Below are 12,500 nucleotides of genomic sequence, written 5' to 3' on the forward strand. Positions count from 1 at the left end.
CCCGGGGGGAAATTAACTATCTGGACGACGTCTGTAACAGACATGGAGACATCCAGCAGGACGGAGACTAAAGCCTCCTCAGGGAGGCGCCAGAGAGCTGAAGGGGAGGCAAAGTTACTGCAGGGGGTGAATGAGAGGCAAAAATCGCACTCCTCAGAGTCAGATCAGGACACTCATGTTGAATCATTCACTTCCAGAGGAGGTCATCATCTGTGACGTCCATCAGAATGAACCTCCAGACATCCACTCAGACATCAGAGAGACGCTGCAGAACCTGCCTGAGAATCCTGCTGTTTTTAAGTTTTTCAAATAATCAATCAAAATTCCCTCCTTTGTTCTCAGCGGACAACGAGTTGGTGAACGAGGTGTTGGAGGACATCTCTCGTCACGAGGAGGATTACCTCGACCTGACCCTGGACGAGGAGAGCGAGCTCATCGCCACCATGAAGACCTACCTGAACCGAGGGCCCACACACACCGTGTGACACGCGCACACACACACACACACACACACACACACACACACACAGTGCTTTACTTACCCTCTGTTGGCTATTTAAAGCAGTAAATGTTATTTTCTGCCGTGATTTCAGTCATAAAGTTAAAGACCTGCACAGTGGCATGACATCAAACCATGAGACACACTTCACATGAACCACCACAGTCTGATTTCACCTCCGAAACAATGAGATCTCCTCTTTATCAAAGATCACTGGTGGAGAAATTCATCCTGAGTTTTATTTGTAGTTCATCAGCAATAATTCAGCTGAGCTAAAAGGGTATTTTGATGGTGCCAAACTGTCTTCTACTGAAAAATTGAAAGTTGTTGCACCACATCAGGTAAAATGTTAAATTAGTGACAGTAAAAGGTTCATTTAAACCTCCTTTATTGAAGAGAGTTGAAGAGTTTTTGTTCTAATGTGACAAATGTTCAGTTGTCATGTTCAGGAAGATATATTTTAAACTATAATCACTGACTCAGCGTCTGCTGTTATTATTGTTTTCCCTCCAAATGGATTCATATTGTTTTCTGAATTTAATCGGTGGTTGTTGATGACAACATTGTATGATTTTTTAGATAAACCAAAGGGACGTGTTGTTTTTTAAAGAGCTGCTGCTCTGAAGTGATTTTGGTTCAGGAAATTGTTTTTTATTAGAAGCAAAGTTGTGTTTTATGTTTGTGACATAAACTCATTTGAAGTTAATAATTTTTATTTAAATAAATTCCATGTTAATGTTGACTTCCATGTTGATGAAGCCAATAAAGAAAAGTTTAATTTGGGTTCATTTGTCTGAAAACACAAAGCAGGTTTATTTAGTGGCCAACAGTCAGATATGATGCCATGTTCCCGACCCCTCTGTCCCGGCCCCCGACCCTCTGTCCCGGGCCCCTCTGTCCCGACCCCTCTGTCCCGGGCCCCTCTGTCCCGACCCCTCTGTCCCGGCCCCCGACCCCTCTGTCCCGACCCCTCTGTCCTGACCCTCTGTCCCGACCCCTCTGTCCCGACCCCTCTGTCCTGACCCTCTGTCCCGACCCCTCTGTCCTGACCCCCAGCCCCTCTGTCCCGACCCCTCTGTCCTGACCCCCAGCCCCTCTGTCCCGGGCCCCTCTGTCTCGGCCCCCGACCCCTCTGTCCCGGGCCCCTCTGTCTCGGCCCCCGACCCCTCTGTCCCGACCTCTCTGTCCCGACCCCTCTGTCCCGGCCCCCAGCCCCTCTGTCCCGGGCCCCTCTGTCTCGGCCCCCGACCCCTCTGTCCCGACCCCTCTGTCCTGACCCTCTGTCCCGACCCCTCTGTCCCGACCCCTCTGTCCCGGCCCCCGACCCCTCTGTCCCGGGCCCCTCTGTCTCGGCCCCCGACCCCTCTGTCCCGGGCCCCTCTGTCCCGGCCCCTCTGTCCTGACCCCTCTGTCCCGGGCCCCTCTGTCCCGACCCCTCTGTCCCGACCCCTCTGTCCCGGCCCCCGACCCTCTGTCCCGACCCCTCTGTCCCGGCCCCTCTGTCCCGACCCCTCTGTCCCGGCCCCTCTGTCCCGACCCCTCTGTCCCGGCCCCCAGCCCCTCTGTCCCGACCCCTCTGTCCTGACCCTCTGTCCCGGCCCCTCTGTCCTGACCCCTCTGTCCCGGCCCCCAGCCCGTCTGTCCTGACCCCCAACCCCTCTGTCCCGGCCCCTCTGTCCTGACCCCTCTGTCCCGGCCCCCAACCCCTCTGTCCCGGCCCCTCTGTCCTGACCCTCGGCCCCTCTGTCCCGGCCCCTCTGCCCTGACCCTCGGCCCCTCTGTCCCGGCCCCTCTGTCCTGACCCCTCTGTCCTGACCCTCGGCCCCTCTGTCCCGGCCCCTCTGTCCTGACCCCTCTGTCCTGACCCCCAGCCCCTCTGTCCCGGCCCCTCTGCCCTGACCCTCGGCCCCTCTGTCCTGACCCCTCTGCCCTGACCCTCGGCCTCTCTGTCCCGGCCCCTCTGTCCTGGCCCCCCGGCCCCTGTGTCCAATACACTTCCTGTCTGTGGCTCTCAGCTCACAGCCCATTAGTTCCTTGACGTAAATCTGTAAAAACACCTCACAAATATGTAGTTTAATTTAAAGGTTTTAAAACTAGTGGGAGCAAATTTGTTGGGAACTATTTTCAGCGGCGGATGAATCCACATGTGGTGCTCTAGTGAGTATTTGGGGCCGCAGGACGGTGTGTATGGGATGTCATGTCATTGATGTGTTCTTAAAGTCCAACTGGAATTAAATGTCATGTTTTTCAGCAACACATCGGCTCTGTAAACCACTTCCTGTGTCGTCCTTTGACAAAATTTTATATTTTCTGGTTTCATGATGGCGCCCCCTAGTTTCGTTATTTTTGACTACAAAAAGGGACTAAATGTGATTTGTTTTTGGACAACAGTGGAGCTCTATGGCCCAGAGGAAGAAGATAAATCAGGCTGTGATTCACACTCACCGCTGCTTTGAGTCTGAACGTGAGATGAGAAATAGAAAATGAATAATGTGTGTGTGTAAACGGCTGAAGAACTAACCCAGACTTCAGATGGCTGCTCCTGGATATGAAGCGATGTAAGTGCTGACCAAACTTTAACACCGAGATTTACCAAAAGTCATGCATTTATTAATGTGAACTGTCGGCATTAAATGCTGATGCATTCATAAAGTTATTAAAGCTGCGGGAAACTGAATTTTCTGCTGTAATCTTATTTGTTAAGTTAAAGGACGCGCTCACATTTTTCAAGTCTGTCTCATAAACAACAGTCAGGTCCCCACATGAACATTGAAACAGGTTTTGCTTGCTGTTATTCCTCCTGTTCATCCCGGACATTAAGAGAGCTCCTCTGTCAATGTAAGAGATGGAGGACAAAGTCCACCGTCCTCGTTTTGGGCAAAAATACATTCAAAGTTTATCTGAAGTTTGTCTGAGGCCTCGACTGAAGTTACGGCCTTTTTAGTACGAAATCCTCTCTTTCCTCAAAACTATGTGTTGATGACTCATCTTGAACTCGGGGCGTTACATAAATATGTTCAGTCTGATGAGGTGACGTCACATGAGGGGTCATTCCCCTCATGAAACGGCAGCAGAGTGACATCATAGTAAGTAAGTAATATACGTACCATCCAGACCTGTATCTTTCCACAGCCCTAATGTTTCCACCTCAGAGCCAAAGAGTCAAACTGAAGAGGAGAACCTCAAAGTTTACTTCATATACAGACATTCAGGAACGCAGTTTTAATCCTCAGCAATAAAAGAAAAAATATGTGATCATATTTTTCTATTGAGCGATCAGAGGACGCACAAAACAACACACACACACGGAGAGGGTTTGATAAAAAACCAGTTTCCTTATTTTAGTCTGGATTTATTTATTGTACATGATTACAGTGGTGATAGAAGTCACTGGAGAGGGCGTCGGGGGGTCAGAGGTGAGGGTTTAGAAGTAGTTGACGACCCTGCGGATGGACTGGATGTTGGGGTTCTGGGCCTGCCACTCGTTATGGCTGCAGTAGTCTCCGCGCTCCACGATGTACATGCGGCCGCGGAAGTTGGGCTCCTCGTACATCACCCAGCTGCCGATGGAGAGAAGAACACAGGCGAGTGAAATCCTGCTCTTTCTATTATCCACTCATCTGCTGCTTATTTTTATTGATTAATCACTTATTTGTTTGGTCTGTAAAATGTCAGAAAATAGAAAAATGTCCATCACAATGTCCCACAATCCAAGTTGACATATTTACATGTCTTGTTTTGTCCAACAGCGCCCCCCCCCCCCCCAAAGATATTCAGTTTACTATCATGCATGAGAAAGAAAAGCAGCAAATTCTCACATTTGAGAACCTTGAACCATCAAATGTTTGAATTACTTGATTCATTCATTGTTATGTGTGAGTGCTGAACTCACGCTCCGTCTCCGTAGACCTTGAGGGAGTTGATGCAGTTCTTGGAGAATCCGCGGCTCTGCAGGAAGGGACAGTCGTCGCAGATCTCCACACACTGACCGGAGAAGTTACAGGCCTCGAACAGCTCGATGCGGTAGTGCTCTCCATGCTGACAGACGGACAGAACACGGATGAAGTTTACATCCTCCTGTTGGGGTTACTGTGACTGACTAGTTAGCAGCAGCTACGTCTACTATACTACGTCTATTACAAGAAATCTAGACGTCGGCAACTTTTGACTTCTGGATTCGGCCGAGGACGAGAAACTCAGCTGCCTGTTTTGGGGGCGTAATGGAGCCAAATCTACTTGAAATAAAAGCCTAAATCTAAAGGAGGGTCTCTGTCTGCTGTTCAGTCCCTTTTAAGTCAGAACCATCAGACCTGCAGCAGGAAGCTCCTCCGCTCACAGTGGACCAAAACTTTTAATGACTTAATTCACCCGTCCATATTCTGATGCTTATCTGTGTCCAGGTCGCGTTAATTGAATGGATTATTATCATTAGGAATTATTGTTATAAATGAAGTACAATAATAAATCATTCTCGGCTGTTTGTTTTTCATCATGCTTTCATATTTTGGCTGCTATGGTCATGAAACAGGTAATAGATTACATTCAAAAGTCTTAAGTTTAAATGTTGTCATAATCATTAGGACTCATCGTCTGTGAATGTCGAGTGAAAGAAAGACAAACTTGTCACGAAGTGAAACCTGCCACCTGCTGGTGGCAATCGAGCTTAAATATGACAGAATAAAACCCCCTCAGAGGTGTTCACCATGCGGATGGGCTTGCAGGATCCCATGTGGTCGTTGTGGGAGTTCCACCTCTGGAATTCGGGGTACTCTCCGTGCTCCAGGATGTACTGCTGGCCCTTGAAGTCGGGGTGGTCGTAGCAGATCCAGGCTCCGCTCTCCACACGGATAGAGTTCACCCTGGAAATACTCAAAGTGTAAGAATTACAGTGTCCAGGTCTTTGTTTAGCTCAGAGGCCGAGAGAACCAGGCCTTTAGGGAGACTCAACACTTCCTCCATGTCCACCTGTTGTCTCAATACTTTTGTTTAAGAGAGGATGAACACATTATGTCCTGCTGGTGATCATCATGATGGAAACACCAAACATCCACAATATTACTGTTCAGACAAGACAATGATTGTGACTGTAAAGTTGTGAGCTTTAAGGAACCAGTTTCTCATGATCATGAATCATCCACGACGGCCCACAGTGAGTTTCCTCTGGACTGAAGTTTTCTCAACGTCAGAAAACGTCACGCTTTAATGGAGCTCATTAAACATGTCGTGTTTCCTCTCACCTGTTCATGAAGCCGCGGTCCTGGAAGTTATCACAGTCTCCTCTGACCTCCAGCTTCCTGCCGGTGAAGCATTTCCCCTCGTAGAAGGTAATCTGCAGGAGGAAACAAATGAAAACATGATGGTGCGCTCGTGTCGGCCTCCTCCGCTGGTAGAAATCTGACTCTCACATGTAGTGGGAGCTTTAATCTGATCGGGGAGGAGATTTAAGGTTTACGGAATTAAAATGAAAGTTTCAGACAGTCTGTCAACAGATTAGATTCAGTTTAAAATAAAAGGTTCAGTCACTGTGTGCCACTTTGTAATGCTTTATCTAGTTTTACTTATCATGTAAGTGAACTGGGATCAGATGCAGATGGTCGTGACTGAACAGCACCTGGCCACAATCCACCTGCTTTACAAATAACTGAAATGACTGAAACCTGCATGGCCGATTTCAATGATGCCACATGGAAAATAGTTTTCTCTATAATTCCTCCCATCCAAACTAAACGTGACGCTCGTCTCTGGTCTTTACATGTACCCGTGACCTCCAGTCTGTGATCCAGGTTTTTATCCAACAGGTACTTAAACACAAAGATGCCACGCTGACACACTGTGGAGCTGCTGTGTAACTGATCCTGCAGCCTCTGCTGCTGGACTGTGCATGTATTTCCATGTCTTCAGTGACTGTTGGATCCCAAACACGTCCAGGATTCAGTCTTGTGTACAGAATCAAGATGATGACGTGGGTCTACTCTCTTAGGCCAACTGGTTAAATGACGGTATCATTACATTCATCTCATCCCTGAGATAAACGCCACTCTGCTGTTATTGGTTGAAACCTCAGTGGGCGGGATCAAAAAGTCTTCTTAGTTCTTAAAGAGTCTCAGCTGCACCTGTAACCACACCCAGCAGTGATGTCAGGGTGCACTGACACACCCTGGAGTACACTTCTACATCACTGCAGCAAAGAGAGGAGTTTAACCCAAGCAGCAGGTGTTAGGTGACTCTTTCAACTGAAGCCAGGTCAGGCCAGTTCAAACTTGACGTCAGCTTTTTAGCTTTGCTTCCTTTTTCCAGTTGCCAGTTACCTGACAGATGAACTGTTTTGTTAAAGTGCCAAATCACACCTACTCAACAACAAGCAGCAAGAGCGAGTTTGGAGCACTTGGTGGTTCAACTGGGAGCTACAGCAAAATCAGGGACTCCTAATTTTACTCAGCCATTAAGTCTTAATTCTGGTTCCAGGGCAGCTCTTGAAAATAAACAGCAAAACTAAACTTGAAAAATAAGATGACATCATCCTCAAATTAAAATTTTTCTAAATAAATAGTCAAAATGTCTTTCAGAACTACGGCTGCTTAGCTGCTACACCAGTCAGTAAAGCAAGAACATCACACCAAACTCCATTCAAAAATCAAGCAATTTAAGTGCAGGTGACATGTACAGTATAGTACAGTGTAACACAAGACATTTTGACCTGAATTTGAGTTTAAATTCTGAATTGATTTCCAAATACACAGAAAGTAAAGAAAAGTTTTAGAGTGTAGTTTGTAGGAAGCCACAGGACCCTGTTGATCTCCAGATGATCCACTGAGCAGCTAAATCTCCACATTTAAAACTGTAGTCGCACAGCTGCCGCTGCCACGTTACTCACCTTTCCAGAGTACTGCGACATTTTTACCCACTGGATGTTGTCCAACCTGGCCCACAACCACACACACAGTGTAACAGAGAAAAAGTTGGACACCCCAATATATACGGCAGGGGGGCGAGCGAGGGGCGAGGTCCCGGCCCGCCGGACAAAAGATGAGGCTTTAAAGGTTTCTGCTGCCTCGACGCTTTCCCTTCATCCTGATGTGTCTGCTGATTCTGCTGCGTGTGTGTGTGTGTGTGTGTGTGTGTGTGTGTGTGTGTGTGGACTCAATAGAATATGCTTGGCCTGAGCTTTGCAGGGTCAATGATATTGCACATGCCACGCTTCTATAGAGACAGAGAGACAGTGAAAGGATGCATACAGAGCTCACATACTGTGTTTCTTTATACAGACAGTTCCTAGAGATTCTGAGAGAGAAACATCTGATTTTCATAAATAAATCTTAAAAGAGGACAAGAAGTGGGCTTAACCTCATTTACTAACTTTTGAAGAGCAGCGGCCGTCTTCATCAAACTGCTAAAAGATAAAAGTTAACTCACAAACTTAAGAACGAAACACATTTATCGCATTTCTTTGGGCTTAAAAGTGATTTTTTAAGTCAACAGCTTGAGGCTGATGTGTTGAACTTTATATTGGCCTCCTCTCTGTTCGCTCCGTTTCTCCACCACCTCCTGAGGAAAACATCAGCAGCTCGTCTCCTACTGAGGAAGAAGAAACATCATCAGTCTTCTGTTTTGTCAGTATAATTTGGGGGAAACAAAACAAAACATTTAGATAACGTTACACCAAACGTCTTTTATCACAGAACAACACGTTTGAACGTAGTTGTAATGAACTAAAATGACATTTGGAGGGTCATCAGTCATCATCGCATACTCAGAGGAGAGAGGCCGATTTATGGAATAGATCCAAACTTTCTGTTGCTGGAAACCTCCCAAAGGATCACATATTATTATCATAATTATTATTAATATTCAGACCATACCTGTGCATACAGAAGGACCTCAATAAGGACTTTAAAGTTGCACTTCTGGACTCAAGATTACACATATATATTTATATATTTGCACAAATATTTAAACACTTCATTTATACAGTGTTTTGGTGTATATAATATACATATTTTTGTATCCTTGTAAATATGCATGTAATGGTCATAATTACTCTCTATAGAGTTGTTTCCATATAAAGCTGCCATTAGACTGTGTGACAGGACCTGACAACAGTTTTATTGACTTGCCAGCCATCGAAATACTTTAAAGAGTTTATTATTGACACGACGAGGCAGCTGACTGACTGTGAAGAGTCTCTGCACTGCATCAAGTGAGAAGCGTGTGGAATGATAACAACATTGTTTTTCATCATTTCTGATTCTCATTACAGAACAAAAAAAACTTTCACGTACAATTTCACGCGGAGGCTCTGACATCGAGACGATGTATGTAGAAGAACGTAAACACACAGAAGAGAACAAGCACACAGAAATATGTCTCACACTGATGAGAAAGATCTGACATCAACCCAGTGCCGGCCGTAGCCATTTTGGTGCCCTAGGCGAGATGCCCCCCCCCCCCCCCCCCCCAGCGCGCGCATACACGGCAAACATTATAACATTAATAACAACAGCCGTATGACAGACCTTAAAGGTTTAATTGTTGATAAAACACACAACTAGCACACTCTATAAAATATAAATAAGAATAAAATAATAATTAAATTAAATAACATCAATAAAACATGGTCATTCTTAATGTTAGAAAAGACGACAGACCTCTATACTGCGACCTCTTTTCTTCTTTTTCTGAGAGCTGACCCTGAGGGCTTTGACGGCCTTTTCATGATGGTAATTGTCTCAAAAAATTGACTTCGTCACGTCTGTCAATATCAAACTGCTGCCTGAGATGCGCACTGATAAGTCGCCCCCTCCCCCTCTGCCCTCTCCCACCTTGTACGGTGCAGGTCAGTTTCAGGCCAGGTCAAACCAATAATGACAAACAACAGGGAGGGGGGCGGGTGTTGCTGGGTGTTTTTTCAGTATTTGTTCATTTTTTATTTTCAAGGCAGAGCACGAGGAAAGGGCGCCTGTCGGGGCTCTAGATTATAACTATTATTTATTTTATTTTATTTGTTGTTTTCATTTTTTTTTCCTGAAGGCTTGGAGCGGCGCCCCCTCCGGCAGGTGGGGGTTCGCCTATGCCCAGAGCCGGCCCTGCATCAACCTCCAAGATACATGATGTGAAAATGAACGGCAGCTCTCATCATTCAACAGTGTGCAGGTGTGACGCACACACATACAGAGAAACCCGCAGTTTAAATGTCATTAACTGTTCTGTTGTCACAAACAGAACTTCAGTACAGAAAATGTAAATATAAAAAGGAGAAAATAAAGTCCAGGTTCCAGGATCCAGGTGGAGGAGGTGGTTGAGTGTGGAGCAGAAGGAGTGAGGGAGTCTCAGTGTGTCTGACAGTGGAGCTGATCTCAGAGCAGGATGCTGCTGCTTCAACCTCTGGATCATCAGGACACAGCTGATCCTCTCAACACAACCACCTTCCTGATCACTCTGACGGAGGTCACAGCTTCCATCTGATGAGAGAAGAAGACAGACAGCAGAAGTCATAAACCAGTGTTTACAGAGACTCCCTGCATCAGCTGTCAGTCAGTGATGCAGCACATCCAGCATGAAGACCAGCAGGGACCTCAGTCCTGCTCAGACCAGAAGTGGAGCGGCTGTGCAGTGTAGCCAGCTTCCTCTCAGCTCTCATGTTAACGTATTGGAGTGAACACACTGAGCGGACTTTGGCCATCGAGTCTGTTGACTCTGCAGATTCACTGCAGTACACAGAGTCCCTGAACGCATCATTACTGCAGAAACAGAGAGATATTCACTGCTCACTTTAATGATGGATTTACTGCTGTCAGGGTCCAGAGCTGTTAAAAACCAGAGTCTCAGAGGACCAGGAAGTCATCTGAGAGGACAGGAAGTCAACTGAGAGGACAGGAAGTCAACTGAGAGGACAGGAAGTCATCTGAGAGGACAGGAAGTCAACTGAGAGGACAGGAAGTCACACACACACACACACGCAGCGTCCAGTCTAACAGAAGCATCCAGCTCTCCTCCTGTCACCTTTCTTTAAATCTCTGCTTGTTTTCTTGGTTCCTGCAGGTTTAATGTGTTTTATTCAGCCAATCACCACTTTGTGTCCACAGAGGAGTCCAAGCATCATAGACGTGGACCGGCACCGGGCCACAGCCCGGCTGTTGAGACGTACCTGCTGTCAGCTGTGCGTAAAACCAGGCACTATGCATCAGAAATCTGTGGATGAAACGCGGGCTGTTGCTGCTGGTTGACATTCTTACAGCAGCCGCACAGAAAACACACCTCAGCTGGAGGTTTGCAGCAGCTGGATCTTCCTCAGAAACTTCATTTCATGTATGAAACACATCCGTCTGCACAGAAGTCAGACTGTTAGAAGGTAGATGAGTTGTTAATATAAGGAGGTGTGAAGTTTCTGCGATCCCACACACAACATTAGCAGATTATACAATAATATCAAAAGAAACAAACCTGAATATCATTGAGATAAAGCTCAGTCACACCAGCACACAGACATAGAAACACATGATCAGGACTAAGAAGGAGGAGGAGGAGGAGGAGCTCTGCGTCATTCTTTCAACAACAGCACCACCTACTGTCCCACAGATACATCACAACCACAGTCACTGCTTCCTGTCATCGTCTCCGTCGTTCTTTGAGCTCGTGCAGCTTCTCAGATGTGATGAGTGGCTGTTTTCTTCGTCATGTATGACAGTAAATTCAATCAAAAGAAGTAAATGGAAGATCGCACATCGTATCATATTAACCGATGATGAAAATAATCCTCGGCCTGAGTCACCAGAGGGGACGAAGAGGCACGGCAGCAGTACATCACTACAACGTTCAAAACCAGACGTCTTCAGTGTGTTTCTGAGAGGTTCATAGTATGCTAAACAAGACCCATCATCATCATCATCATCATTCAACAAAGACACACAGAGCAGAATTTTAGCCAAACAATAGAACACAGCTTTAATGAGAACAATCATAAAAACAGAAATAGTTCTTCTTTTTTACATAGAAAAGGTTTTTAATGTGATTATTTGAGGTGTCATCATCTTCAGAGTTACAGACCAGCTTCAGTTGCATCTATTGTCACTTAATTAACTGATACAATAAATATAAGTTTCATTAATTTGATTAAGTGATAAACTGCCAAATCATGACAAATAAACAATATTCACTCCACCTGAAACATGTCCTAAGAATCAAAACTGCAGTTAGTAGTAATAATAATAATTTCTTGTTTCTGCTGTTTCTTCAGATTCTTTCAATAATAATTCAATAATAATAAATAGACTTTTTGTCCATGCAGTGTTTTCTGTTGTCATCTTAATATGTTCTGGTCTCTGGTTCAACTAATGAGAGACACGAATGTTTTAGCCAGAAAACATCATACCAAACCCCATTTGAAAATCTGCTAATCTAATCTTGCCTCGCAATTAGCCACTATACCACCTATGTGGAAGATTCTTATAGTAACTTCAGCTTAACAGTTATTCACAAATTTTTTTTTTAATTTCAATAAAATCAACTTTCAGAACTGCTCACTACCGTCCTCTAGTGTAATTTCATGGAGCAAGAAGTTCTAAAAAGTGTAAATGCACTATAGAGCCCAAACATACATTTCCTCCTAGCTCACTGTTGTGTTTTGAAAATCCACAGTTCACAGTTGAGTTTGAAAACATCAGCAATGAACTCTCAGGACATTTTTGTCTCAGACTCAGTGCTTATTCTGTTGGCATTATTTAACTACTACATCTCCCATGAGGCTTTGACTGTGCTTCTTTGGGCTCATGGACAGAAGAGCCCAGAGTCATGTGTTTTAGTTTTCCAACAAGGATGTCATCATTAAATCTGCAGATTTTTGAACAGAGTTTGGTTTAACCTCACCTGCAATGAGAAATAAACAGAACATGTCAGGACTAGTCAGGACTAACATAGGGGCTAACTGGACTTCAGAGTTGGTCCCTCCTGCCTGCTGAGCTGTCAGTCACTGCAGTGGGCAGTGATGGGGTTGTTGGGGGGAGTT

The 12,500-nt window shown here is 45.5% G+C and overlaps 3 protein-coding genes across 3 annotated transcripts in view; 1 reads left to right on the forward strand and 2 right to left on the reverse strand.

Moving 5' to 3' along the window:
• LOC139304105 (NEDD8 ultimate buster 1-like) overlaps positions 1-1,282 on the forward strand; it is a 12,202-nt gene extending 10,920 nt beyond the window's left edge. The window contains exon 15 of the mRNA XM_070927950.1: positions 343-1,282. Coding sequence (XP_070784051.1) covers positions 343-485 — 143 coding nt within the window. The 3' untranslated portion in view covers positions 486-1,282. The remainder of the gene's footprint in view (positions 1-342) is intronic.
• Positions 1,283-1,329: 47 nt separating this feature from the next.
• LOC139304596 (golgin subfamily A member 6-like protein 2) lies at positions 1,330-2,526 on the reverse strand. The gene has a single exon (XM_070928527.1). The coding sequence runs from the start codon at positions 2,524-2,526 to the stop codon at positions 1,330-1,332; it is 1,197 nt and encodes a 398-aa protein (XP_070784628.1).
• A 1,397-nt stretch (positions 2,527-3,923) lies between these two features.
• LOC139304466 (gamma-crystallin N-B) lies at positions 3,924-7,394 on the reverse strand. Its single transcript, XM_070928398.1, has 5 exons — positions 7,374-7,394; positions 5,737-5,828; positions 5,202-5,358; positions 4,392-4,537; positions 3,924-4,059 (listed from the first exon to the last, which is right to left on the reverse strand). The coding sequence occupies exons 1-5, from the start codon at positions 7,392-7,394 to the stop codon at positions 3,924-3,926; spliced, it is 552 nt and encodes a 183-aa protein (XP_070784499.1).
• Between the last annotated feature and the right edge of the window lie 5,106 nt (positions 7,395-12,500).

Source organism: Enoplosus armatus, chromosome 21, assembly GCF_043641665.1.
Source record: "Enoplosus armatus isolate fEnoArm2 chromosome 21, fEnoArm2.hap1, whole genome shotgun sequence".
NCBI lineage: Eukaryota > Metazoa > Chordata > Actinopteri > Centrarchiformes > Enoplosidae > Enoplosus > Enoplosus armatus.

Bases quoted from the DNA above. Each gene is read 5' to 3' on its own strand.
- LOC139304596 (XM_070928527.1), bottom strand. From the start codon at position 2,526: ATGGGCTGTGAGCTGAGAGCCACAGACAGGAAGTGTATTGGACACAGG.
- LOC139304466 (XM_070928398.1), bottom strand. From the start codon at position 7,394: ATGTCGCAGTACTCTGGAAAG. The intron at 5,359-5,736 runs GTGAGAGGAAAC...GAGTATTTCCAG, and splicing joins GACCGCGGCTTCATGAACAG to GGTGAACTCTATCCGTGTGG. The intron at 4,538-5,201 runs GTGAACACCTCT...TCCGTCTGTCAG, and splicing joins CCTGCAAGCCCATCCGCATG to CATGGAGAGCACTACCGCAT.